Raw genomic sequence first — 25,749 nt, 5'->3', positions numbered from 1 at the left:
GAGTAATAAATCATCCCATAGGTTAGTGGCTAAAACAAACACCACTTATTTATCTCTTGACCATGTGCTGGCACTTTGAGTTGGGCTCTGCTGGTCAGGTCTTTAAGTCTCCACTGGGCTTGTTGCTGTGTTTGTGGTCAGCTGTGTGTCAGCTTTGCTGATCTTGGCTGGGCTGTCTCACATATCTGGGACTCATCTGGGATGACCCATCTCTCTTCTACTTTGTCTTTTTTGTTATTAGCCTGAGGTTGGTTCATATGGTAGAGGGAAGGGGCCCAATGCATAAGCAGAAACAAATAGGCTTCTTGAAGTCTAAGTTTGGAACAGGCACCACTTTCCTTCAGCTGTACTTCTTGGTTGAAAGCAAGTCACAGAACCAGATAGAGTGAAGAGCTGGTGAACCAAACCCCACATCTTAAAGAGAAGAGTGGCAAGGTTGCATTGTGTAGCACCAACCTCATCCCAAGGTGTGGACACAGAGAGGAGTAAAGGATGATTCCTTTACTCATAGTAAAGCCTTTCTGCAATCAATGATCATTATGCTTGAAACTATTTGCCACCCTTTTGTGTGTGCATACAGTTGGCCAGAATTATTCTCACGTCATGCCTAACTGCAAGGGAAGTTTTGGAGAAGGGGAAAATCTGGGTATTTGGGAGCATCAGGTGGTGAACAGGTGGAGTGAATCTCCTATTTTCAGTCCCTGGTCCTTGCTTCTTCCTCTGCCTTGATCTGAGTTTTCATTTCTACTAACCAGATGTGGATGAATGTGCCAATCCCAGAAGTTGCCCAGAGCATTCAACTTGCCACAACAGTGTTGGAAGCTACTCTTGTGCCTGCAACTCAGGATATATATCCAGAAGTGGAAAGAAGACTTTCCAGGGACCAGGGGAGACATGTCAAGGTAGGTACAGGGGTTTTCTGGGAAATGAAGTCCAATCTGTTTGGAAAGACAGCAGTGCTGGAAGAAGAGTTAGAAGTTGAGGTAGGTCTCAGCTGAGTTCAAGTCTTGCCTGCAGAACTGAAGCCAATACATCCATTCATGCATTCATTCAACAAACACTTCTTGAGCACCTGCTATATAGAAAAGCACTATTCGAGGGATGGAGGATACTGCAGTGAGTGACACAGGCAAAAATATTTGTTCTCCTGAAACTTCTTGTTGAGGGTGGGGAGAAACAGATGAGAAGCAACATACATGCATGCATCTGGTATTTGGGCTGACTTTGGTGAGGATGACTTGACTTTGTTCCACAAAGTGCCAGTTGAGCTGGTTCAACTGGGGGCTAGAAGATCCACTTTAAAGGGGGCTCACTCACAAGGTGAAGCCAGTGCTGAATGAAGCTGTGGGCTGGAGGTCTTAGTTCTTCTCCACGTGAACTGTTTTATCATGGCTCTTTCAGCTTCCTCAGAGTATGGTGCCTGAGTCAAGCATGAGAATTCCAAAAGAACAAGGTGAAAGTGTGTGATGTTTTTGTGACTTAGCACAATACTTTTATGACCTAGTGTCACCACTGCATAGTCACAAACATGCTCAGATTCAAGAGGAGGAAATATAGACCCTGCTCGATGGAAGACGTACCCACGAAGAGACACTGAATGAAGGGCATATGGAATAGAAGACATTGTTTCAACAATCTTTGGAAGATCCCAGCTTTATTTGAAGAAAATGTGTAACTTGGACTCTCTTTCTCTCCAGATATAGACGAATGTTCTCAAAAGCCCCCACCTTGTGGTCCTAACTCAAGGTGCAGAAACCTGCCAGGAAGGTATGAGTGCAGCTGTTTGACTGGTTTCTCCTCTCCCACGGGAAATAACTGGATCTCTGGAAAGCCAGGTCATTTCACCTGTACAGGTAATGAGCTCAGATTCTCAGGCTTGGGTCTTTTGTAGACTACTCCTATTGAGTTGAGTACATAGTGTGCTAAGCTTGGACACCTAATCTTTGGTCTGCTCACTCTCTTCCACTCCTCCTCAGACATTAATGAATGCCTCTCCCATGGGGTCTGCCCTGAGCATTCTGAGTGCACCAACTCTTTGGGAAGCTACCGTTGCAGCTGCAAAGTTGGATTCACCTCTGGAAACTCCACCTGTGAAGGTACAGAGAACCTGATTTCTTTTAGCTACTCAATTAATTAAGAACTTTATTTGATGATCCTATGAGCTAGAGATTTTGATCTCCATTTTAGGAATGATCCAAATAAGGCCCATAAAAGTAAAGTGACTAGGTCAAGGATACACAGCTAGTATGTGGAAAAACATGGCTTTGAACTCTTGTTCAGGGTGTACTATGAGTTAAGCAGTGGGTCAAGCAGTATTTGAGAGTACTGGAGGACTCAGTCCCTAGCCTGATTTGTGCCCTGCTGGGGCCGGGGGTGATACTGACAATGTCTGGAGACACTTTTGTCCAAACTGGTGGTGGCGGTGGGTTGGTTTGTGTAACTGGCAACTGGTGGGTAGAGACCAGAGATCCTGCTAAACATCCTCCAATGCACAGAATAACCTTCCCGCAAGCAAGAATGATTGATCCCAAATGTAAATAGTACTGAGATAGAGACACTCCTTCCCAGGGAGATCTCAGACCCAAATGTTAGAACTTTTCCCTAAAAGGTATTTGAATGAAGACCTGAGAGTTATTGTTGATCCTTGCCCCCTTTCCATATTAAATGAGTCATCATGTCATTGGCCAATCTACCTGCTAAATGTGTCTTGAATCTCTCCAGTCTTTTCCGTCCTTGGTTTGGGTTCCAACATGATTGCAGTAGTCTTCTCACTGTTTCTAATGTTGCTCCCTCAGATCTATCATTTACACTGCAGCCAGTATGTAACACTCTCACCAGGAGTTAAGGGCTCCATTTTCCTGAGTCTGCACAACACTATTATTTATTTATAGTGAGGATGCATCTTGGATACGTCATCTTGAAGTTAGAGATATTTGAAGTCATCTCTGATATTTGTGATCTATTTTAAGCAGGGGAAGGCAATGGCACCCCACTCCAGTACTCTTGCCTGGAAAATCCCAGGGGCAAAGGAGCCTGGTAGGGTGCAGTCCATGGGGCCGCTAAGAGTCGGACAAGACTGATTGACTTCACTTTCACTTTTCACTTTCATGCATTGCAGAAGGAAATGGCAACCCACTCCAGTGTTCTTGCCTGGAGAATCCCAGGGACAGGGGAGCCTGGTGGGCTGCCGTCTATGGGGTGGCACAGAGTTGGACACGACTGACGCGACTTAGCAGCAGCAGCTATTGCTGAGTAACAAATCACCCCAAAAGTTAGTGGTAAAACAACCACAATTTTTAATATCTTGATTCCATGTGTTGGCACCTTAGGTTAGACTCTGCTGCTCAGTTCTTCTGGTCTCCCCTGGGCTTGTTCCTGTGTTTGTGGTTAGCTGTGTGTCAGCTTTGCCAATCTTGGCTGGGCTGTCTCACATACTTGGGACTCATCTGGGATGATCCATCTCTCTTTCCCTTTGTATTTTTCTTTTTAGCCTGAGGTTTGTTCAAATGGCAGAGGCAAGGGGCCTAATGTATGAGCAGAAGCAAGTAGGTTTCTTGAGGTCTAAGTTTGGAAGTGGCACCACATTGCTTCTGCCATTTCAATTGGACAGTGCAAGTCATAGAGCCAGCTACAGTCAAGGACTGGTGAACCAAACTCCACGTCTTAAAGAGAGGAGTGGCAAGGTCACATTGTGTAGCACAAACCTCATCCCAAGGTGCGGACACAGGGAGGAGTAAAGGATGACAACCATTTCTGCAATCTATAATCATTACAGTTTGAAACAAATGCCCGGCTTTTGCTTGCATACAATTGGCCAGAATTTATTGTCATGTCATGCCTAATTGCAAGGGAACTTAGAATGAAAAAGTCTGGATATTGAGGGGGGCCGGGGTACATCTGGTGGAGAACAGGCGGAATGAATCTCCTGTTTGCAGTGTTCTGTTCTCACTGCTTCTTCTACCTTGACCCGGGCTTTCATTTCGACTCACCAGATGTGGATGAATGTGCCAATCCCAGAAGTTGCCCAGAGCATTCCACTTGTCACAACAGTCTTGGAAGCTACTCTTGTGTCTGCAACCCGGGTTTTCAATCCAGAAGTGGAAAGAAAAGTTTCCAGGGGCCAGGAGAGATGTGTCAAGGTATGTGCAGGGGTCTTCTGGGGAATCAAGTCCAATGTGTTTGAAAAGACAGAAGTGGTGGGGAGAAGTTGAGGTGGGTCTTAGCTGAGTTCAAAGCCCTATTATGCAAAGCTGAAGCCTATAGCAATGGATTCATTCATGCATGCATTCAACAAACACTTCTTGAGCACCTACTATATGCCAAGCGTAATTCTAGGGATGGAGGATACTGTGATAACACAGAAAAAAGCATTTATTCTACTGGAACTTCTTATCATGGTGAGAGAATCAGACAACAAGCAAAACACCATCATGTATTTGGGCTGAGTTTGCTGATGACGGCTCGACATTCCTCCATGCAGTGACAGTTGTGTTGGCTCAACTGCGGGCTAGAGGGTCCACTTTGAAAGGGGCTCCCTCACAAGGTGAAGGTGGTGCTGGCTGTTGGCTGGCAGCTCTGCCAGAGTTGGAAGCTGGAGGTCTACGTTCTTCTCCATGAGAGCTGCTTTTCTCATGGCTAGTTGAGCTTCCTCACAGTATGGCAGCTGAGTCAAGCATGGGCATCTCAAGAGAACCAGGTGGAAGTGTGTGATACTGTGATGATATTCATGGTCTTTTTATGAGCTGGTGTCTCCACCACCACAGTCACACGCATGCTGTGATTCAAGGGGAGGAAATATAAACCTCATTGCTTGATGGAAGGAGTATCAAAGAAAGGACATTGAATTAAGGGCATTAGGAATGAAAGACATTGTTTCTAGTATCTTTGGAAAATACAAACTATTTCACAAGATGATGACAAGTTGTAACTCTGTCTCTCTTTCTCTCCAGATATAGATGAATGTTCTCAAACGCCCCCAACTTGTGGTCCTAACTCAAGCTGCAGAAACCTGCCAGGAAGGTATGAGTGCAGCTGTTTGACTGGTTTCTCTTCTCCCACTGGAAATAATTGGATCCCTGGAAAGTCAGGTCATTTTACCTGCACAGGTAATGCACTCAGACTCTCAGGCTTGGGTCTTTGGTAGACAACTCCTATTGAGTTGAGTACATGGTGTACTAAACTGAGACACCTAATCTTTAGTCTGCTCACTCTCCTCCACTGTTTCTCAGACATTAATGAATGCCTCTCCCATGGGGTCTGCCCAGAACATTCTGAGTGCACCAACTCTTTGCGAAGCTTCCGCTGCAGCTGTGATGTTGGATTCACCTCTAAAAATTCCATCTGTGAAAGTATAGAGAACTTGATCTTCTTTTTTAGCTACTCAATTAATTAAGAACTTTACTTGATGTTCCTATGAGGTAAAGATTATGTTCTTAATGATCTTCTTGAGGCTCAGAGAGGTAAAATCATTAATCCAAGGATACACAGCTATGAAGTAGAAGAAGCTGAATTTGAATTCCTGTTGAGTGTCTTATATGAATTAAGCTGTGGCTCAGGCTGTATTTAGAATACTTCATGGCTCAAGGTCTAGCCTGATTTACATCTCACTGGTGGGAGATGTGACAGTATCTGGAGATAGTTTTGGTTTTCCATTCTGGTGATGTTGGTGGGTAGTTTGTGTTAATCAACCGGTCAGTCTCTGGGTAGAGAGCAGAGATCCTGGTCAGTCTCTGGGTAGAGAGCAGAGATCCTGCTAAACATCCTCCAACGCACATCACAGCCTCCCCACAACCAAGAATAATCTGGTCCCATGTGTCATTAGCACTGAGATAAATTCTGTCCTGGGGAAAGCTCAGATCCAAAATTCAGAATTTTTTCCTGAAAAGTATTTGAATGAAGACCTGAGAGTTATTCTTGATATTCCCTTCCCTTCCATATTAAATCAGTCATTGTGCATTGGGCAATCTACGTGCTAAATATGTCTTGAATCTCTACTCTTTTCCATCCTTGGTTTAAGTTCCATCATTATTACAGTGGCCTCCTCATTAGTCTCTCCATTTTTCTAGTGTTGCTTTCTCAAATCTATTCTGCACACTACAAGCAGAATACTGTCACCAAGAGATATGGGTTTCAATTCCTGAGTCTGAGGCAGCATTATTAATTATCTGAATGGAGGGTGATTCCATAAGCAAGGCATAGAGTGATCAAGCCCTCAACATATTACCTTGGCTTGGAGTTAGAGATATTTTGAAATCATCTCTGACACTTCTGATCTATTTGTATCAGTTAGCTATATTTGTATCAGTTAGCTATTGCTGAGTAACAAATGACCCCATAAGTTAGTGGCTAAAACAACCACCATTTGTTTATTTCTTAACTCCACGTGTTGGAAATTTAGGTTGGGCTCTGCTCTGGTCAGTTCTTTAGGTCTCCACTGGGCTAGTGCATGTGTTTGTGGTCAGCTGTGTGTCAGCTTTGCTGATCTTGGCTGGGCTGCCTCATATATCTGCAGCTCATCCAGGATGATCTGTGTCTCTTTCACTTTGTTTTTTTCTTATTATCCTGGGGTTTGTTCATATGACAGAGGTAAGGGACCCAAAGTATGAACAGAAATAGGTTTCCTGAGGTCTGTTTGGAAGTGCCACCATGTTGCTTCTGCTGTATTTATTGGCTAGTGCAAGTCCTAGAGCCAGCTAGAGTGAAGGGCTACAGAATCCAACTCCACACATTAGAGAGATGAATGGCAATGTCACATTGTATGGCACAAGCCCCATACCAAGGTTGGACACAGGGAGGAGTAAAACATGACAGCCATTTCTACAATCTATGATCATTATGGTTTGAAACTATTTGTCACTTTTTGTGTGCATACAATTGACCAGAATGTATTCTCATGGCCATGCCTAACTTAAAATGAGGTTAGGGAGAAGGGGAAAGTCTGGATATTGGGGAGGGTCAAGGGGAGATAATCTGTTTGTAGTGTCCCATCTTTACCACTTCTCCTTCTTTGACATGGGTTTTGATTTCTACTCACCAGATGTGGATGAATGTGCCAATCCCAGAAGTTGCCCAGAGCATTCGACTTGCCACAACAGTCTTGGAAGCTACTCTTGTGTCTGCAACCCGGGTTTTCAATCCAGAAGTGGAAAGAAGAATTTCCAGGGACCAGGAGAGACATGTGAAGGTAAGTGAAGGGTAAGTAAAGGTAAGTGAAGAGTCAAGTCCAATGTGTTTGCAAAGACAGCAGTGGTGGGAAAGAAGTTGAAGTGGATCTCAGCTGAGTCCAAAGCTCTTGTCTGTAGAGCTGAAGCCAATAATCAATCATTCATTCATGTATTCATTCTACAAATACTTCTTGAGCACCTAGTATATGCCAAGCATTATTCTAGGGATGAAGGATACAGCAGTGAGTAACACAGGTAAAAATTACTTGTTCTCCTGGAACTTATCATGAAATGTGGGGAGAGGAAGGTAACAACAAAATGCATGCAGGGAAATCTTGTGTGTCAGGGATAGTTCAAGGAAAGGTGAATAGGGAATACATGAGGGTGATGTAGTTTTAATAGAGTGGTAGAGAGAAGTCATGCTGAGAAGTTGATTTTTGATATAAGACCTGAAGGAGTGACATCCTGGGTATCTGGGGAAGGGTGTTCCAGGAAGAGTAAACAGTAGGTGCAGTGGTCTGGACAAGCCAAGACACTAAGCTCTTCCAGACGTGTTCATTCAGTCCTCCCAACAAACTGATGGTACAATGGTATTTTATACCCATCTTACAGATGAGGAACAGCCTCCATTGTGATGGAATCGCCAAGGTCAAGTAGAAAGGAAACAAGAGAGTTAAGACTCAGCTCTTCCCAGTGTGACTTCATACCCCAACCACCATGCCCTTCTGCCTCTGAATCAGGTTGCAACCACTAGCATCTCAGGGTGGGCCTGTGCAGGACAGATATCAACTTAATCCTCAAATTCCCAGTCCCTGAGACTCAAGGCAGCTTGGAAAGCTGTCATGTAAAGATACCAGAGCCAGACAGAACCTGGATTTAAATTGCAGTTGTGCTTTTCACAAGATACGTGATTTTGCACAGTTTTGAAGCCTCGGTTTTCTCCTCTGAAAAATGGGAATACTAGTTTGCAATTCATAGGGCTGCTGTGAGCTTCCATGAAGTGGATGCCTGTAAAAGATTTTCCTCATTGCCTGCCACAAAGAAAGTGCAACACATTTGCAGTGCATTTTTTATGTTAGCTAGTGAATACGTCTATAATATTTGCTCTGTCCCAGATTCCATTCTGAGTATTTAAAGATATTTATTGTTGTTCAGTCACTAAGTCATGTCTGTCTCTTTGAGCATGCCAGACTTCCCTGTTTTTCACTATGTCCCATAGTTTGCTCAAACTCATGTCCATTGAGTCGGGGATGCCATCCAACCATCTCGTCCTCTGTCGTCCCCTTCTTCTGTGCTCAATCTTTCCCAGCATCAGGATCTTTTCTGATTAGGTGGCCCTTCACATCAGGCGGCCAAAGTGTTGGAGCTTCAGTTTCAGCATCAGTCCTTCCAATGAATATTGAGGGTTGATTTCCTTTAAGATTGACTGGTTTGATCTCATCATCTTATTTAATCCTCTGAACAACTCAATTGGGTGGGTTCTATTATTGCTTTCATTTTAAAGATGAGGAAACAGAGACACAGAGAGATGACTTTTCTTATCCAGTGTATTAGCTCAGACTGCCATAACAAGGTACCATAGATTGGGGGTGGGGGCTTCACCAACAGAGATTTATTATCTCCCAGTTTTGGAGGCTGGAGGTCCAAGATTAAGTATCAACATGGTTGGGTTCTGGAGAGAGCTCTCTTCCTGCCTTGTACAGAGCTGCATTCTTGCTGTGTCCCCACATGGCAGAGAGAGAGCTCTTGCGTTTTGCCTCTTGTTTCAAAAGTATAACATGTATTTCTGTTTTACACAGGTTGCATCGTATTTATTTGGCTGTGCTGTGTCTTAATTGTGGTACTCATAGTCTTCCCTGTGGTGCATGGACTCAGTAGTTGTGGCACACATGCTCAGTAGTTGCAGTGTGAGGGCTTAGTTGCTCCATGGCACGTGGGATATTAACTCCCTGACCAGGCATCGAACCTGCATCCCCTGCATTGCAGGGCAGATTCTTAACCACTGGACCATCAGGAAATCCCCTCTTCCTCTTCTTTTTAGGGCATTAATCCCATCACGAGAGCTCCACACTCAAGATCTTATCTAAACCTAATTGTTTTCCACATCCAAATGCCATCCCACTGAGGGAGAGGAGGCCTTCAACTTATGAATTTTGGGGAGACATAATTCACTCAATAACATCCAGTAAAACACAGATTATAAGGGTCAGAGCCAGGCTTTGAACTCATGACATCCATGCTCTCTACCCCTCCACTTGGATATAGTGATTCCTTGCAGAGGAATTGAAATTCATTAACAAAAGAGGGGAGTGATGAATTTGAGGCTGAGGGAACACAGGTGAGAGAGAATGAGCCTCATGAACCTACAGGTAATCGATGAATTTGAATCATGGATTATGAAGGCATTAGAAGCAAAATATGAGAGACTTCCCTGGCAGTCCAGTGGCTAAGACTTCACCTTCCAATGCAGTGGGTACAGGTTTGACCCCTGGCTGGGGAGTTAAGATCCCACTTGCCTCACAGCCAAAATCCCAAAACATAAAACAGAAGCAATATTGTAACAAATTCAGTAAAAACTTTAAAATAATGTTGTTTGGCCGCTAAGTCATGTCTGATTCTTTTGCAACCCTGTGGACTGTAGACTCCTCTGTCCATGGGTTTATCCAGGCAAGAATATGGGATTGGGTTGCCATTTCCTTCTCCAGGGTATCTTCTGGACTGAAGGATCGAACTCATGTGTCTTGACTTGACAGGCAGATTCTTTACCACTGACTCACTAGGGAAGCCTTGATCAACATAAAAAAATCTTAGGAAAAAAAAAAAAAAAGAAAGGAAAAAATGAGCTCAGCTGGGAACAGACTCTCAGGGTCTTACATGTTCTAATGAGGAGTGTGGAGTTTGTCCTGAGCTGTGGGGGATCCTCATCAGAAGATTTGCATGGGTCATATACATGTCTCTAAATGCTTTCTTTTCGTAGTGACACAAATATGTTTAAGAAGGTGAGCCTGAAGGAGTCAGGGAAACCCATTGGCTTTAGTCAGTGATGGGACTGTGAGCCGCTACTGTACTCTCATTGTTCTTCTGCATTTTGATTTTTTGCTTAGATGTGGACGAATGTTCCAGGAACTCAACTCTTTGTGGTCCCAGTTCTGTCTGCACCAACATCCCAGGAAAATACAGCTGCTCCTGCTTGCCGGGGTTCTTTTCACCTGGCGTGTGGAGCCCTGAAAAACCTGAGGCTTTCAAGTGTGCAGGTAACTCTTCCCGCCATTTCTGGGGACTTCTCAGTGGGTGTCAAACTACCCTGAAACATGGTGATGACTTATCACAACAGTCATTTGTTCTTTTAAAAAAAGTATTTGTTTGTTTGGCTGCTTTGGGTCTTGTCATGGTACATGGGATCTTTTGCTGGGGCGTGCAGGCTTAGTTGCTCCATGGCATTTGAAATCTTAGTTCCCCAACCAAGGACTGAACCCGTGTCCCCTGTTTTGGAAGATAGATTCTTAACTACTGCACCACCAGGGAAGTCCCAAGTCATTTGTCTTTGCCCATGATTCTGTGGGTTGACCATATGGTTTTTTGGGGGCCCTAGCATGGTTGGCAGGTCCAAAATAACCTTGCTTACATGGCTGGTAGTTGGCAACGGCCTCTGGCTGGGAGTTCAGCTGGCCCTTCAGTTTTCCTTATGGAGTTTTCCTCATGGCTCCTTGGGCTTCCTCAGAGCATGGCAGCTGGCTCAGAAACCCTCAGAGGGACATTGGTTAGATGGCCAGGGTTCCTCAACTTTGGTACTATTGACTTTAGGGGCTGGATAGCTCTTTGTTGTGTGTCAGGGATGCTGACCTGTGTCTTATAGGATATTTGTCAGGGTCTTTGGTCTCTACCCATTGGATCCAAGTGACCACTAAAAATTTCTCCAGACATTGCCCAAGGTCCCTCAGTTGAGAACTAGATCAACAAAATAGAGATTTCTTACCCTCACACCAATCCAATACGGATATTCTTGGCTGAGGGGCAACTTTCCTCCATGGAGTAATATAGGGAACCAGTTTCTTTGTATCTCTTGGTTCTTCTATCCCTTAAGACATTAGAATTCCTGGTTCCAGGGACTTCTCTGGTGGTCCAGTGGTTAAGACTCCATGCTCCCAATGTAAGGGGTGCAAGTTCCATCCTTGGTTAGGGGACTAACGTTCCACTTAGGCCATGTGGGCATGGCCAAAAGATTTTTAAAAGAAATTCCTGGTTACAGTCAGTGGTGGGGAAAAAGAGAAAAGTTATAGCAACTTCTTAACCCCTTGGCCCAGAAGTTACCTGTCATACTCCTTCACATCCCATAAATGGAAGCTAGTCATATGATCCCATCTAGCTGCAGAGGATTCTGGGAAATGTAGTCCCTTATTGGGCTGTTATGTTTTAGCAAGAACTCTTTGCTTTGAGGGGCTTCCCTGGTGGCTCAGTGGTAAAGAATCTGCCTGCAATGCAGAAGGTGCAAGTGACGTGGGTTCCATTCCTGGGTGGGGAAGATTCCCTGGAGGAGAACACGGCAACCCACTCCAGCATTCTCCCTTAGAGAATCCCATGGACAGAGAAGCCTGGTGGGCTACAGTCCACAGGGTCGCAAACAGTCGAACACGACTGAAGCAACTGAGCACATGTGCACCCTCTGCTTTAAAAGGGGAAGTGTGATTTTTGTTGGCTTGGTGACCCATCTGCATCATGCCTGGTCTCTACCCTGCAGATGAGTGCCTTGACAGGTGCCTTTTCAATGGGACATGCACCAACACCCCTGGGAGCTATTTTTGCACCTGCCACCCTGGCTTTGCACCAAGCAATGGACAAACTCAACTCCATAGATCAAAAGGCAGACTGCATAGGGGTGTAGGAAGTTTGCTGGACCTCCTTGGAAAGAAGAATCTCCTTACTCCTCTGCACTGTTTGATATCTTTGAGTTTTTTTGCAGATATTGACGAGTGCCTTCAGGATCCCTCACGATGTGGCCCAGATTCTGTCTGCACCAACACCCTGGGCTCCTACAGCTGTGGCTGCGTTGTAGGCTTTCATCCCAATCCAGAAGGCTCCTGGAAACACGGCAACTTCAGCTGCCAAAGTAATCATCTCCTTACCTGTCTTGGCAATGGAATCTGTGTCTTGCTTTGTAGAATTCTCACTTTTTCTCATTCTCTGGATTCTCCTCTTTTTTTAAAAATTTTATCTACATATTCTCTTATTTTCTGTTCACTTGTTCATTCATTAATCACTCATTTGATAAATTATTTTTGGAGCATCTGCTAATTAATGAATTCAACAGTCCCCTGCACTAGGTCCTGAGGATTTAATCCTGGATATGATGGACATGGTAGCTACCCTCATGGAGCTTATAGTCTAGGGAAGGGAGCACATGCATAATTATTTAATAGCCACAATGAGTGTGATAATTGAAGAATTGCAGTGTACTTGGTTGTGCATTGTGTAGTGGGATATTTAATATGCTCTGTGAAGTGTCGTTTAAACAGAAATTTGAAGGAAGAGTGTGGATTATCTAGATGAAGAGTAGAGATCATGGTGCTCCAAATGATAGCATGTGCAAAGGCCCTGAGGCCAATGCAAAGTGAGGAGGGCATGGGAAATGGCATTTATGCCATCTGAGGATGTGGGCAGAGGTCAGCTTTTACAGGACTTGTGTGCTGTGTAAAGAATTTTGTAGTCTTTTTGCTGAGAACCATGGGGAACTTTGAAAGGTTTAAAAATTTTTAAGTTATGGACTATTTGATGTGTTAGAAGTATAGATAACTTATATGGAGGCAAAGGGGTATACTAATAAAATGAGTATATCTTAAGGCCTTAGCAACATGAGAACTAGAACATAATCAATGCCAATGCATATCCCTGAGTCCTCTGAAGAGAGGCCCACTTGGAACTTTGTTTGTAATTCCTGAACTTAAAATATTCCCCCTCTAAACATTCCTTGTTTAGTATGGTTTGCTTTGGAGCTTTATAAAAGTGGTATTGTATTATGTATAGTTTTTTCTGACTTGCTTTCTTCACTTGCTGTCATGCTTCTCAGAATCACTGCTGTAGTGTGTAGCTATAGTTGGTTCATTTTCATGGTTGCATTGTATAACATGGCAATGGATGGATTTCAAGCAGGGGATGATGAACGCAGACTTGCTGGGGTTGTTTGACTTGGTTGCTTTTGTTTTCTTCGGAGGGATTCCCTTCAAGTGTAAAGATGATGTGATACCCAGCAACATGCAGGTCCAGTTATGCCATGCGGGAGCACCGGTGGAGCCTAAATATGTAAGTATTTTTGAAGGTTCCTAGTTTTCGAGGTTTCTCCCAGAAGGCACTTAGGTAGGATGTTGTCCTGCAGCTTTTACAAAGACAAAAATAATCGTGGCCTAGACCAGATAGATGTTTATTTCTCTCTTTGTAGCAATCTGAATGTAAGCTGCTGAGATCTGACATGATGGCTCCATAATACTCTTCCATCATCAACACAAGACTCCCTTATTGTGGTCCAAAATGGCTGCTGCAGCTCCTGCCATCAAATCTGCATTCCAGTTGGTGGGCAGGGGAGAAGGGCAAGTGAAAGGCACAGTCCTTCTATTTAAGCACATGACCTAGTATCACTTTTGCTTACACCTATCTTCAGGAAAAGCTGGAAAGGAAGGACATTTGCCTATCTAAAACTTGGGAATTCATTTACTCAAACAAGTAAGAGTGTTGGAGTCTCACTTTTTGTGAGGTGTATTGCTGCATCTGTGTGATGTGGAATGGATGATACACAGCCTTCAAGCCAGGCAAAGAGGAATTTGGATATCTTGATTTTCTAATGAAGTCATTCTAGTGAGTAAAGACTCCAGAAGCATTTTCAGAAATTGATGTCACTATATTAAATATAAATGTATAAATTAGCTTTGGAATTCCCATGTACTTCAGACCACAGTTGTTTTTTTTTTTAATTGTGAAATACACATAAAATTGATCATTTTAAAGTGTACAATTCAGAGGCATTTAGTACACTCACAGTGGTGTGAAAATGCCACTTCTATCTCCAAAGCTGTTTCATCACCACCAAAATAAACCCTATATGCCCATTAGCAGTTATTCTGTCTTCCCTCCTGTCCTCAACCCCCCAAAAACAGTGATCTAATTTCTATCTCTATAGACTTGTTCATTCTGGATATTTCATATAAATGAAATCACACACTATGTGGTCTTCTGTGTCTGGCTTCTCTCACTGTGCATCATGCTCTCAAGGCCCAACCACATTGTAGGGAGTATCAGTGCTTCAGTCCTTTTCATAGCTGAATCATATTCCAATTGGACCACTGTTTTTTTCACACATTTTCTGTCTGTTTTTGTTCTTGTTGTTCAATCACTCAGTTATGTTAGACTTTTTTCGACTCTATGAACTGCAGCATGCAGTTTCTGCACTTCCCTGTCCTTCACTATCTCCTGGAGTTTCTTCAAGCTCATGTCCATTGAGTCAATGATGACATCCAACCATCTCATCCTCTGTCACCCCCTTCACCTCCTGCCCTCAATCTTTCCCAGCATCAGGGTCTTTTCCAATGAGTCGGCCAAAATATTGGAACTTCTGTCTTTTTACCCCACTCAATAGTTTTGCTGTTGGTTGATGGTTTCTTTTCTTTCTTATGGGAGAGAAAGGTGCTGTGACTCCAATACTGATTGAAAGGTGAGTTTTTATTTTCCTGAGAATACTATAGCCTTGTGACACCAGGAATTCAGGACCACCCCATGTGGAGGGTTCAGTGGCCCAGTTTGTGCATTTCATGCTTGATCAATGCTCACAGGTGCTCTTCCCGCTTGGATACAGGTTTCCTTTTGTGCGCTGATGAATGCCACCCTCAGCGTTCTGGACAATGTCTGTGAAAACAAAACCACTGTCGTCTCTCTGAAGGTAACACTGAAGTCTTTGTAATCACGTTTTGAGTTTCGAACATCTTGGGGGCATACCTTGAGTACAGAACATCCTCTTTAACATAAAAGGGTTGTGAGTTAACGTTTAATCTGCTCCAGTAGTAAGGTTTGAAAAATTAACATGCAGAAAAATTGCCTTTTTTCTGTACAGTTTTGTGGGGTTTATTACCTGAGTAGGTTTGTGTAATTACCACCACAATTAGACAATAGAACTGTTCCATCCCTCTCCCCCAACAACTTCCCTGGCCTCCCTGGCCTTCCTTTTTTTTTTTTTTTACTTAAAAAATTAAAAAAAAATTTTTTTTGGCTGCATGACATGTGGGATCCTAGTTCCCCAACCAAGGATCAAACCTGCACCCCAGCAGTGGAAGTGCAGAGTCTTAACCACTGGACCACGGAAGAAGTTCCTTGGGTTTCCTCTTTATCGCCATATATTCAATCCCTTCACGATTAGCGCCTGTGAATTCCTGATCTATTCTCTGTCATTTTAGTTTTATCTTTTCAAGAATGTTTTGTAAATGGAATCACACAATGAGTGGCCTTTAGAGTCTAGCTTCTCTCAGTAAGCACTGTGTTTTCAAGTTTCATCCACTTTGCGGCATGTGTCAATGCTTCACTCCTTTTTGTGGCTGAGTAGGAGTCGGACACGGCTGAGCGACTTCACTTTGACTTTTCACTTTCATGCATTGGAGGAGGAAATGGCAACCCACTCCAGTGTTCTTGCCTGGAGAATCCCAGGGACGGGGGAGCCTGGTGGGCTGCCATCTGTGGGGTCGCACAGAGTCGGACACGACTGAAGCGACTTAGCAGCAGCAGCAGCAGTATCCCATTTTCTGGGTGGACCACAGAAGGTTTATCCACTCATCTTTGAAGGATATTTGAATTGTTTCCAGTTGACCAAGATCTCTTCATTCCTCCACCCCCACCTCAACTTTTGGTGATTATCAATAGAGCTACGATAAACATTATGTGTGTGTGTGTGTGTGTGTGTGTGTGTGTGTGTGTGAATCTGCATTTTCATTTCTCCAGGGTAAATACCTAGAAGTGGAATGACTAGATCATTATAGTAGCAGATTTTATTCAGATCTTTTTATTGATATATAGTTGATTTACAGTGTTGTGTTAATTTCTGTCATACAGCAAAGTGATTCAGTTACACACATATATACATTTAAAAAATATTCTTTTCCATTATGGATTTATCATAGGATACTGAATATAGTTCTCTACAGTTGCAGATATTAAACATTAATTTCTATTAAGTCTTAAAGTTGAAACTAATGGATGTTGTTATTTCATTGATAAATCTAAATGAAAATAAGAAAATAACACTTTCATTTGTATTCTGGTGAATTTTAAATTAATTAATATAACATTTATTCATGAAGTGTATATTCATTCATGGAGTTTTCAGATTAAATTTGTATAAACAATGAGCCCTTTCAACAAACTTATTTAAATTCCTGCAAACATTTTCTACCATGTTTACATGTTTTCTCATTTCTCCCCAAATTTTAAGTACGGAATGAAGATTTACAAACCTAAGGCAAGGTTACTATACCCTTACATGCCATGTGTGCCGAGTTGCTTCAGTCATGTCCAGCTCTTTGCAACCCTTTGGAGTATAGCCCACCAGATTCCTCTGTCCATGGAATTCCCCAGGCAAGAATACTGGAATAGGTTACCATTTCCTCCTCCAAGGGATCTTCCTGATGGAACCCTCATCTCTTATGTCTTCTGCATTGGCAGGCGGGTTCTTTACCACCTGAGAAGCCCTTACTATGCTCTTAAAGGATTTATAAATCCAATCAACCACACATATGAATATAATAATTCAGATTTTTAAAATGTGCAATGCAGTATGTCAATCTTAAAATTGTTCTCTTAAATTGTTCAGAAAAAAATCACAAGTCTAATTGCTTTTTGGCATGAAATCATCTGGTTGGTTTGCCTCTCTAATACATCAAATTGTTTCAACCATTAAGAAACAGATTTCCAAATGAAGCCAAAGATTAAAAGATGTCCTAAAATTAACACACATGTTTCACCATTATGGAGTTTTAGCCTGCCTGATATTTTTTTCTTTTCTGAAGATATAAACTAAACTTTCTAGCTAAGATGAATAAATTTAATGTCAAAGGGAGTTTTGATGATATTTCATCTGCTACAGAACTGAGAATCACACTTTTTCAGGATGATTGTAGTTGAGATTCTTCTGCTGCGTCAGTGGAGAGGGACCCCAAATTCATGCCTTTCATTTCAGATATGGTTACAAAACTCAGTACATCTTGTTTTTCCCAGCCAAACATCTGTCAAGTTTCACTCTGACTCAGTTTTTACTGAAGTTCTTTTCATCTTCTTGTTATCAAAGTTGGGTAGATAGAAATTGTCTTCCCTGCTAAGATATCTGTTAATTTCCTTCACCAGTGGACTGGATTCAATTAATTTCTTCCCTTCACTTCTTAAGTTGTGAATTATTTTCAGATTTTTTTTGTTGGGGTCACATTTTATAGTCAATTTATTGATAATAATCAACAATCAAGGAAATAGTATCAGCATTAATATTAATATAATTATTGCTATTCTTTCCTTAACTCTGTTCCTTAGACAGAACCAAATGTTAACATTTAGATGTATATCTTTCCATATGTTTTTTTACTTTGTGAATACATGGAAAACAGATCCACACCATACACACACACACACACACACACATTGAATCATTTATTGAGTACCTACTGAGTGGTTTATAGCAGTGATTAAGAATCCAACGTCTGAGGTCAGACCCTACTGAGTGGTTTATAGCAGTGATTAAGAATCCAACGTCTGATGTCAGACGCCCCAAGGTTCAAATTTTGGTCCTACTATCTACAAGATATGTACTCATGTTTTCCTATCCAAAGTGGTATTAACAGTAGCCTCTATTTCATAGTTATCATAAAATTAAATAATATCTATAATATTATTTAAATAATATAAATAATAAATAATATATAATAAAATTAAATAATATATAAGATTATATATAAAATATATTATATGTGATATAATATTTATATATGCTATAAATATTATATCATATATAAGATAATAATTATATTTAATACATATTATATAGTTTATACAGTATATATATTATATTATGTTATATATATTATATATTACATATAAGATATACAATATACCTTATATATTATATTATGTTATATATATTATATATTACATATAAGACATACAATATATCTTATATATCTTATATATAATAAGATTTATAAGATTATATATAAAATATATAATATAAATATAAAATATATAATAATGTATAATATATAAGATTATATATAAAATATATACTATATAAAATATAAATATAAAATATATATAATATATAATATATAATTATAAATAATCATATAAATAATCATATATAATATATATGATTATATGTAATTATATACAATAAATAATGTACAAAAATAATAAAGTATAAATATAAATATATAATATAAAAACATATATTATATTATATATTATATATGTTATATATATTATATTATATATAATATATAGGATTATATTAAAATATATCATATATAATAATATATAATATTTATATATGCTATACATAAATTATATATATAATATATATATTATATATAGTATATATATTATATTATATATTATATATAAGATATCTCATATATCTTATTATATATAATAATACATATAAGATTATATAAAATATATTATATATATAACATATATAATATACAATATATAGTATATATAACTATAAAATATAAATATAAAATATATAATATAAATATATATAATATATATGATAATATATAAATATAATAAAATATAAAATATATAAAATATGAAATATATATAATATAATATATATTATATTATGTATATAAGATTATATATAAAATATATTATATACAATAATATATAATATTTATATACACATAATATATACATATTATTTATATATATTATATTATATATAATACATATAATATATAACAAAATATAATATATATTAAATATATGTAAATTAAATATAATTAATTTAATTATAAATTAAATAATATATAAAATGTATTTATATATATGAATCTTCATGTATATTTTATATAATAAATATATATAACATATATTAGATAATTTATTTTATTAAATGAATAATATGTATAATAACTATATATTATTTTATAAAATAAAAATAATATATAATATATATAAAATTAAATAATATATAATCAATACTTGGTTCACAATAAGTACTAATTATATTTATTTTAAAATCTCAATTAGTGCCAGAAACATAAATACAATAAATATGAAAGTTTAAATTAAAATGCTTGCTGTTTTAAAAGCAAAATGAAATAATATAACACATGGTTCTGTAACAGACTTATAGGCTTAAAGAACTAACTTATGGTTATGGGGGTGATGGGGAGAGAGATAGATTAAGGGAATTGACATGTACCTAATGCTATGCTTAAAATAGACAGCCAGAGTTTCTGGCTTTTCCCTGTAGAACACAGGAAACTCTGCTCAATATTCTGTAATAACCTAAATGGGAAAAGAATTTGAAAAAGAATAGATACTTGTACATGTATCACTGAATCACTTTACTGTACACCTGAAACTAACACAATATTATTCATCAATGATACTTCAATATAAAATAAAAATTTTTTAAGAGGACATATAATTGTAGACTCACAGGAAATTGCAAAAATAGACATAGAATCCTATGCAAACTTCCAAATTTCCCTGGTGGTGACATCTCATATAATGAAGAAAATGTCAAAACCAGGTGAAAAACAACAACAAATGTGATTCTGTACTTTGCTTTACTTAAAAATAGCTCTTGAACCTTTCTGCTTGTTAATGTATATGGATATACTATATCATTCTTTTATTAGCAACTGCATACGGGGCTTCCCCTGTATATGGGAGATCCCCTGGTGAAAGGCATGGCTACCCACTCCAGTATTCTTGCCTGGAGAATCCCATGGACAGAGAAGCCTGGCGGACTACAGTCCATGGGGTCACAAAGAGTCAGATACGACTGAGTGATTAACACTTTCACACTATCCCATGATTTGATTTTCACATGTTTTATTTAACCAATTGCTTGGACATTCAGGCTTTCCAGATTTTTGCTCTCAAAAACCATGCTGAGATGAACATCATTACACAAGATCCTTGCACAATTTTAAAGTATTTCTTGAAGGAGGGAATTCCCGGAAGGGAAATTGCTGAGTCAAAAGGGTACATGTAATTTATGAGGCAACAAGCGCTGACTTACTGCACACCAAGCTGCATCCCCAGTAGGGCTTCTTGAATCAGGAAAAAGAGGCTGAGGAAATGTCTTTTTTTTAAAGATTTTTTTTTTTAAAGTCTGTATTGAATCTGTTACAATATTGCTTGTTTTATGTTTTGGGTTTTTTGGGCAAAAAAAAAAAAAAAATGTAGGATGATGTGTAGGATCTTAACTCCTCAACCAGGGATGTGTGGGATGTGGGACATGTGGGATCTTAGCTCCCCAACCAGGGATGGAACCCACGCCACCTGCATTGTATGGACGAGTCTTAACCACTGGACCACCAGGGAAGTCCCTAGTGAATGGCCTTTTAAATTCTTCATCATCCCAGACTGTCAACCCATTCTCATGGTGAGAGACGGGGGACAACTGCTGTTTCACTGATGAGAGAAAGAGCAAACACACACCTTTCCTTGCAGAGTACGGCTAAGAGACTTGACTCTGTGATTGAAAAAACATCCAAGTGGTCCAACTTCACCAAAGAAGAGACCTCGACGCTGGCCACAGTCTTGCTGGAGAGCGTGGAAAGCACCACGTTGGCAGCTTTTCTGAAACCCTCAGCGAATGTCAGTCGGACTATTCAGACGAAACACTTAGGTAGGATATATCTTTCAAGGTTGCCCCCGGGGGCTGACTTAGGCGGGTGACTTTGACATTGTGATTCCCCATGGCTTTCTTATATACCACATCCAACTTGTGTCTCCTGCATTGTCAGGTGGATTCTTTACCACTGAACCGCCTGGGAAGCCCTAAAGTGGAGTGGGGCACAGTAAAATCTGGAGGAGAAGGGATCAGAAGAGAGAGAGGCAGATTTTGTAGACAAACGCCGGCTTCCCTGATGTCTTAGTGGTAAAGAATCTGCTTGCAATGCAGGAGATGCAGGGCACCTGGGTTTGATCCCTGGGTCAGGAAGAACCCCTGGAGGAGGAAACGGCAATCCTCTCCAGTGTTCCTGCCTGGGAAATCCCATGGTTGGAGGAGCCTGGCAGGCTACAGTCCAAGAGGTCCCAAAGAGTTAGAGGTGACTGAACACAGAGTAGGGAGTCACAATTTTACTTGAGGTAATGGGAGGGAGTGGGATTGAAAAGTTTGAGAATAAACACAATCTCATCTAGCTTATATTTTAAAAGGACACCTCTGGTTCCATTCCCTATCTAGTTTTCATTAAAAGTCCTGTAATTATTGCCATGTTACAGGTAAGAAATCTGAGGCTCAGAGAGGTTAAGTCACTGGTCAAGTTTACACAGCAGGTGAATGGTAGAGCTGGGCCTCCTAGTTTGTGACTGCAGAACATGAACCCTTTTCCACTCTGCTGGGCTTGCCCCAGACCCTCCAGATTTCCTTTGGTTTTGGAAAACCAGTCTAACTTTGACATAGTCAGAGACTCATGACTGTTATCTTCCATCCTTATTCACTGCAAGTTCATTTTTCCCTGAAGCATCTCCTGAGATGTGAACGCTTACTCCTAGAGTTCCAACTGGGTTTCGAATTTGTTTGGTGCCTCCATCTGCCTGCCATTAATCAAGGGCCTCAAGATCTTTCCCATGACCCATCATTCTTTCTGTTCTTTCCCTCGCTTACAAGATGCATTCCTTTCTTGGCCAGAAACCAAATTCAGATCCTACTTTCTGTGAGAACTCCTGCCACTTCTCCCTTTCTCCCTTTTAGATATCGAGAGCAAAGTGATTGACAAAGAATGCACTAAAGAGAATGAGACATATAAGTTGAAAGCAAAAGGGGATGAAATGAAGATTTGGTGTTCCACAATCAAAGAATCTGAATCCACAGGTACAAACCCATTCCTGAGAAACAAAGAGGAGGGTTACGGTGCATTCAAGCAACAAATATTAATGGATTGTTTGCTTTTCAAAATTTTTTAATTTTTAATGTTTTCTAATTGGAGTGTACTTGCTTTACAATGTTGTGTTCATTTCTGCTCTACAACAAAGTGAATCAGCTATATGTGTGCTCAGTCGCTTAGTCATGTCTGACTCTTGGCGACCCCATGTACTGTATAGCCCACCAGGTTCCTTTGTCAGTGGGATTTCCCAGGCAAGAATACTGGAGTGGGTTGCCATTTCCTTCTCCAGAATCAGCTATATATATTCATATATCCCCTCCCTCCTGAGCCTCCTTCCCACCCTCCCTACGGATTGACTGATTTTTAGACCTTTTTTAATTAAACAAAATTTTTATAGTAAGCCCTTATTGGTTGGGCTTCCCAGGTGGCACTAGTGGTAAAGACTCTGCCTGTTAGTGCAGGAGATGCCAGAGATGCAGGTTCAACCCCTGGGTCAGGAAGATCCTCTGGAAGAGAAAGTGGTGACCCCCTCCAGTATTCTTGCCTGGGAAATCCCATGGACAGAGGAGCCTGGTGGGCTATAGTCCATGGAGTAGCAGAGAGTCAGACTTGACTGAGCACAACAAAAACAATATTTTGTTGGTTATCTGTTTCAAATAGGGCAGTGTGTTCCTATCAATCCCAAACTCCCCCTATGTATCCTTTCCCCAGACTCTCCCCACCCTGATGCCGGCAGTTACCATAAATTCATTCTCTACGTCTGCAAGCCTGTTTCAGTTTTGTAAATAAGTTCATTTGGATCATTTTTTAAAATTCTGCATATAAGTGACATCCTATGGTTTATTTCTGGAGAAGGTAATGGCACTCCAATCTGGTACTCTTGCCTGGAAAATCCCACGGACAGAGGAGCCTGGTAGGCTGCAGTCCATGGGGTCGCTGAGAGTCGGACTCGACTGAGCGACTTCACTTTCACTTTTCACTTTCACGTATTGGAGAAGGAAATGGCAACCCACTCCAGTGTTCTTGCCTGGAGGATCCCAGGGTCGGGGGAGCCTGGTGGGCTGCTGTCTATGGGGTCGCACAGAGTCAGACATGACTAAAATGACTTAGCAGCAGCATGGTTTATTTCCTCTGTCTGACTTACTTCACTTTGTATGGTAATCTCTCGCTCCATCCATGTTGATGCAAATGGCATTATTTCATTATTTTTCATGGCTGAGTAGTATTCCATTGTTTATATGTATCATATCTTCTTTATCTATTCACCTGTCCATGGATATTTAGATTGCTTCCATGCCACACACCGAGGAAACCAGAATGGAAAGAAACACGTCAGCACTGTTTATAATAGCCAGGACATGGAAGCAACCTAGATGTCCATCAGCAGATGAATGGATAAGAAAGCTGTGGTACATATACACAGTGGAATATTACTCAGCCATTTAAAAGAATACATTTGAATCAGTTCTAATGAGGTGGATGAATCTGGAGCCTATTATACAGAGTGAAGTAAGCCAGAAAGAAAAACACCAATACAGTATACTAATGCATATATATGGAATTTAGAAAAATGGTAATGATAACCCTATATGCAAGACAGCAAAAGAGACACAGATGTATAGAACAGTTTTTTGGACTCTGTGGGAGAAGGCGAGGGTGGGATGATCTGAGAGAATAACATTGAAACATGTATATTATCATAGGTGAAATAGATCACCAGTCCAGGTTCAATGCATGAGACAGGGCACTCAGGGCTGCTGGTGCACTGGGATGACCCAGAGGGATGGGATGGGGAGGGAGGTGGAAGGGGGGTTTAGGATGGGGAACACATGTACACCCATGTCAATGTATGGCAAAAACCACTACAATATTGTAAAGTAATTAGCCTCCAATTAAAATAAATAAATTTTTTAAAAACTAAAAAAAAAAAAAAACACCCAAACAAACAACAAAAAAAGATTGCTTCCATGCCTTGACTATTGTAAATATTGCTGCAATGAACATTGGAGTGCCTCTATTTTTTAACTTTAATTTTTTATTATTTTGAGCAAATATTTATTGAAAATAAAATAATGATAGAGGCAAAAATAGCCCATGCCCTCAGGGAGTTCCCATCTTCTAGGGAAGTCAGACATTAAATAATCTCTGGGAGTAGAGTCTGGAAGAGTGTGGATATTTGTATATGTATGGCAGGTCTATGAAAAAGACCCTAATGCTGGGAAAGACTGAGGGCAAGAGGAGAAGTGGGTGACAAAGGATGAGATGGTAGGATGGCATCACCTACTCAATGGACATGAGTTTGAGCAAACTCCAGGAGATAGTGAGGGATAGGGAAGCTTGGTGTGCTACAGCCCATGGGTTGGCAAAGAGTCAGACATGGCTTAGAGACTGAACAACAATGGCTGATTTACTTTGGTATACAGCAGAAACTAACATAACATTGTAAATCAACTATATCTCAACAAAAAATTAATTTAAAAATAATCTTACAATATGGGAATGACAAGATGTTTCCTGTCTAGTCAGCAGCCATTGGTCACATTTTGTTATTGAGAGCTTTAAGTGTGGTTAGACTGTGAGTGTGATATCCATACTGGATTTCAATGTCTTGATGTCAGAGATGAAGGAATTAAAATATCTTATTAATAATTTTTAGAATGACTACATGTTGAAATGAAAATATTTTGCAGGTAGTGAGTTAATATATAATTTAAATAATCCCCCCCCCTTTTTGTTTTTTTACTGTTCTGAAACGTGGTTACTGGAAAATTTAAAATTACACATGTGACTCATACTAAATTTCTAACATACAGTGCTAATCTGTATCAGGGATTAGCAAACGCTTCCTGTAAACTGTGGTTAGTAAATGTTTAAGGCGTTGAACGTGATAGGATCTGTTGCAACTATTTCAACTCTGTCATCAGGATGGGCAAAAGCATTCCTAGGCAATATGTAAATTAATGGGTGAGACTGTGTTGCAATGAAATTTTTATTCACACACACACACACACAAACAGGCAATGGGGACTACCCTTAAGGTCCATTGGTTAAGAATCCACCTACAAACGCAGGAGACGTGGGTTTGATCCCAGGTCAGAGGAGATCGTACATGCCGCAGGGAAATGAAGCCTGTGTGCCACCACTACTGAGCCCATTCACTGGAACTATGCAGCCTGCATGCCCTAGAGCCCGTGCTCTACAACTAGAGAAGCCACCACAATGAGAAGCCCTTCCCTTGCACATGGAGAGTACCCCTACCCACTGCAGCTAGATAAAGCCTGTTTGCAGCCACAAAGACCAGCACAGCCTAAAAAAATGTTTTGTTTTGTTTTTTTTAAAAAAAAGCAATGATGGCCAGATTGGCTTGTAGGTCATTGTTCATCACTCCCCTGATCTATATGCTGTCTGGATGACCCAGGAACAGGCTAGGACACAGACCACCAACATTGAAAGGGGAAGCCCACCCAAAGAGACTGAACAAGAATAACCATAAATGTGAG

At 40.4% G+C, this 25,749-nt stretch overlaps 1 protein-coding gene across 10 annotated transcripts in view; it reads left to right on the top strand.

Moving 5' to 3' along the window:
* ADGRE1 (adhesion G protein-coupled receptor E1) overlaps window positions 1-25,749 on the top strand; it is a 72,386-nt gene that overhangs the window by 29,455 nt on the left and 17,182 nt on the right. For 6 of the 10 annotated variants that reach the window (XM_061422410.1, XM_061422414.1, XM_061422412.1 and 3 more), the window contains 12 exons: window positions 756-902; window positions 1,698-1,853; window positions 1,977-2,096; window positions 3,993-4,139; window positions 4,950-5,105; window positions 7,037-7,183; window positions 10,268-10,417; window positions 12,124-12,270; window positions 13,372-13,460; window positions 15,004-15,087; window positions 20,868-21,045; window positions 22,117-22,236. In XM_061422410.1, the coding sequence (XP_061278394.1) occupies window positions 756-902; window positions 1,698-1,853; window positions 1,977-2,096; window positions 3,993-4,139; window positions 4,950-5,105; window positions 7,037-7,183; window positions 10,268-10,417; window positions 12,124-12,270; window positions 13,372-13,460; window positions 15,004-15,087; window positions 20,868-21,045; window positions 22,117-22,236 (1,641 nt within the window). The remainder of the gene's footprint in view (window positions 1-755; window positions 903-1,697; window positions 1,854-1,976; window positions 2,097-3,992; window positions 4,140-4,949; window positions 5,106-7,036; window positions 7,184-10,267; window positions 10,418-12,123; window positions 12,271-13,371; window positions 13,461-15,003; window positions 15,088-20,867; window positions 21,046-22,116; window positions 22,237-25,749) is intronic. The other 4 variants (XM_061422411.1, XM_061422413.1, XM_061422415.1 and 1 more) reach the window with 4 other exon arrangements.

This window comes from Bos javanicus, chromosome 7 (genome assembly GCF_032452875.1).
Source record: "Bos javanicus breed banteng chromosome 7, ARS-OSU_banteng_1.0, whole genome shotgun sequence".
Classification (NCBI taxonomy): Eukaryota; Metazoa; Chordata; class Mammalia; order Artiodactyla; family Bovidae; genus Bos; species Bos javanicus.
The sequence above is the reverse complement of the archived record's forward strand: the minus strand, read 5'-3'. Positions and strand labels throughout refer to the sequence as shown.